Raw genomic sequence first — 1,916 nt, forward strand, 5'->3', positions numbered from 1 at the left:
CGGAGATGGTAGACAGCATCATTAGCACCACTACCACCACCACCATGTATGCCACCGCCCCAGCTGTGACAGTAGCAGCATAGTCCAGCCTATATTCCAGAGACATGCAGTGGTCATCACATCATAGAGCGTCTTATGTTGGCACATCCGCTTCTCCGCCGGGGCTGCGCCAGCAGCAAAAACACTTGCAGAGGCTGCACAGCAGTAGCAGAAGTGGCACACTGGGGATATCTAAGATATCTTCTCATCTATCGATACTTGCTTAATTACCCTTCTGCTTGATCGTCGATGGTATCTAGTGACGCAGTATCTACTTGCTGCGCTGTGTTCTCCCCGCTGTATTCCCTCCGCTGATGGCTGCTCATGGGTCATGGTGAGGTAGGTGGTGGAATTCTCAACTGGCTGGAAACTGAAGATCAGGAATTCAGGCAACTTGATCATTACCCTTGTTGCTTCTGACTACCCTGATTTGGCGAAGATATGTATGGGCAAAGTCAACAACGAACATAGTTCTGATGACCAGAACAGCAAGACCAAGAGAAAGAGACACATGAAGACGATGTTGATGTCCTCGAAGAGCATTCGACAAAGGTGGCACAGAAGGCAGAAAAGCCGTGCTACCAATTATCCCGCAGATTTTGATACGGAAGGCCGCATCTGACCTGAGCGCGTCCTGTCGGCGTTCCTGGGCGATCCGGCCACGTGATTCCAGCGGCCTTGTCACCTTGTTTACCACCTTGAACGTGGCTAGTTCCAATCACCAAGAAAGCCAAGGATACGTTTCAGCACCTTACCCCTGAGGCTTCAAAATCGTCGACACATCCCAATTGGCCTATGCTCGTCTTCTGTGTGCGCGATCTGCTCTTTTTTTGCCCAGTACAAAGGATATATGTCTTGTGCGGAGGCCGTGCTGCAAATGCGAACCAAATATGGCCACTAGGCCATCAACATATCTTATGATCCGGAAATTCGGGGTGGCGCCCGTGGTGCACCGGCTGCAGGCCAGGAATGGAGAGGACGCCTAAGGGCTGGCCACACACGAGCCCGGGACACCAGTTCGCGGTGCCGCACGCGGGTGCACGCCCGTGAGTCTTCCACATTTCCGCTGGCTTCGGCCGCATGCTGACCCTTTTGCGCAGTCGCTGGTCGACGACTTAATTGAAGAGGTTGTGTTTGCGTTGGTGCGGGCCGTGGCTGCCGGCGAGGCGGACGAGATGGAGCGGCTGTGCCACATCTTCAAGGCCGAATACGCTACTAGGTAAGTATAGGCCGTCGACGTTCTGTATACCTCGTACGTCTCGTCGGCAGCCGCTGCCTGCCCTTCGCCCGCATCTTCGCTCCGTCCGCGCCCTCGCCGCATGGGTATTCGCCGGGATGCCCCTCTTCGCCTTCTTCCAGGGGGTTGTTGTTGGTTGGAAAATGTGGCGTTGGTGGGTTGGGGTTCGTTAGCTGCGGTCGTTCGTTTTTTTCCTGTGATTCAGTCATGTTGCGCCTTGTGCGCGCCCTTCAGGGCCCAACGTCGCCTTTTCCCTTGTGCCACGATCCCTCTAGTTGCTTGATGAAGTCAAAGATTTCGTCATATAGCATGATGATTTTTGGACCTGTGAACCGAGCATTGCTACTGTAACAGGGTGTTGGGGACGGCTTGAAAGCAATAACTTTGCTATCATTGCAATCGTCTCGGCTTGTACTGCCCGCGCATTGGTGCTGGAACAGTTCGATCAAAGGCATGAAAACTACTAGGTACACTCCAACCAACTGCTTCGGCCTTCCCGACTGGATGTCCGGGATCAGAAACCATTGTCAAAATCATATCTGCTGGACCCCGAACAGACTAGACACTTACCACCTCAGCGACCACCACCGAACGCTCCTGTCACTGTACCAATTGAAGAAACACTACAGTGAGCCGTACC

The 1,916-nt window shown here is 53.5% G+C and overlaps 1 protein-coding gene across 1 annotated transcript; it reads left to right on the plus strand.

The window, feature by feature from the left end:
* Positions 1-929: 929 nt before the first annotated feature.
* Positions 930-1,262, plus strand: BO72DRAFT_495758 (uncharacterized protein; the record flags this gene model as incomplete). Its single annotated transcript, XM_040948579.1, has 3 exons — positions 930-986; positions 1,044-1,085; positions 1,140-1,262. 3 exons carry the CDS (start codon positions 930-932, stop codon positions 1,260-1,262), a joined length of 222 nt encoding a protein of 73 aa, XP_040801836.1.
* Positions 1,263-1,916: the final 654 nt, after the last annotated feature.

This window comes from Aspergillus fijiensis (genome assembly GCF_003184825.1).
Source record: "Aspergillus fijiensis CBS 313.89 unplaced genomic scaffold BO72scaffold_20, whole genome shotgun sequence".
Taxonomy (NCBI): domain Eukaryota; kingdom Fungi; phylum Ascomycota; class Eurotiomycetes; order Eurotiales; family Aspergillaceae; genus Aspergillus; species Aspergillus fijiensis.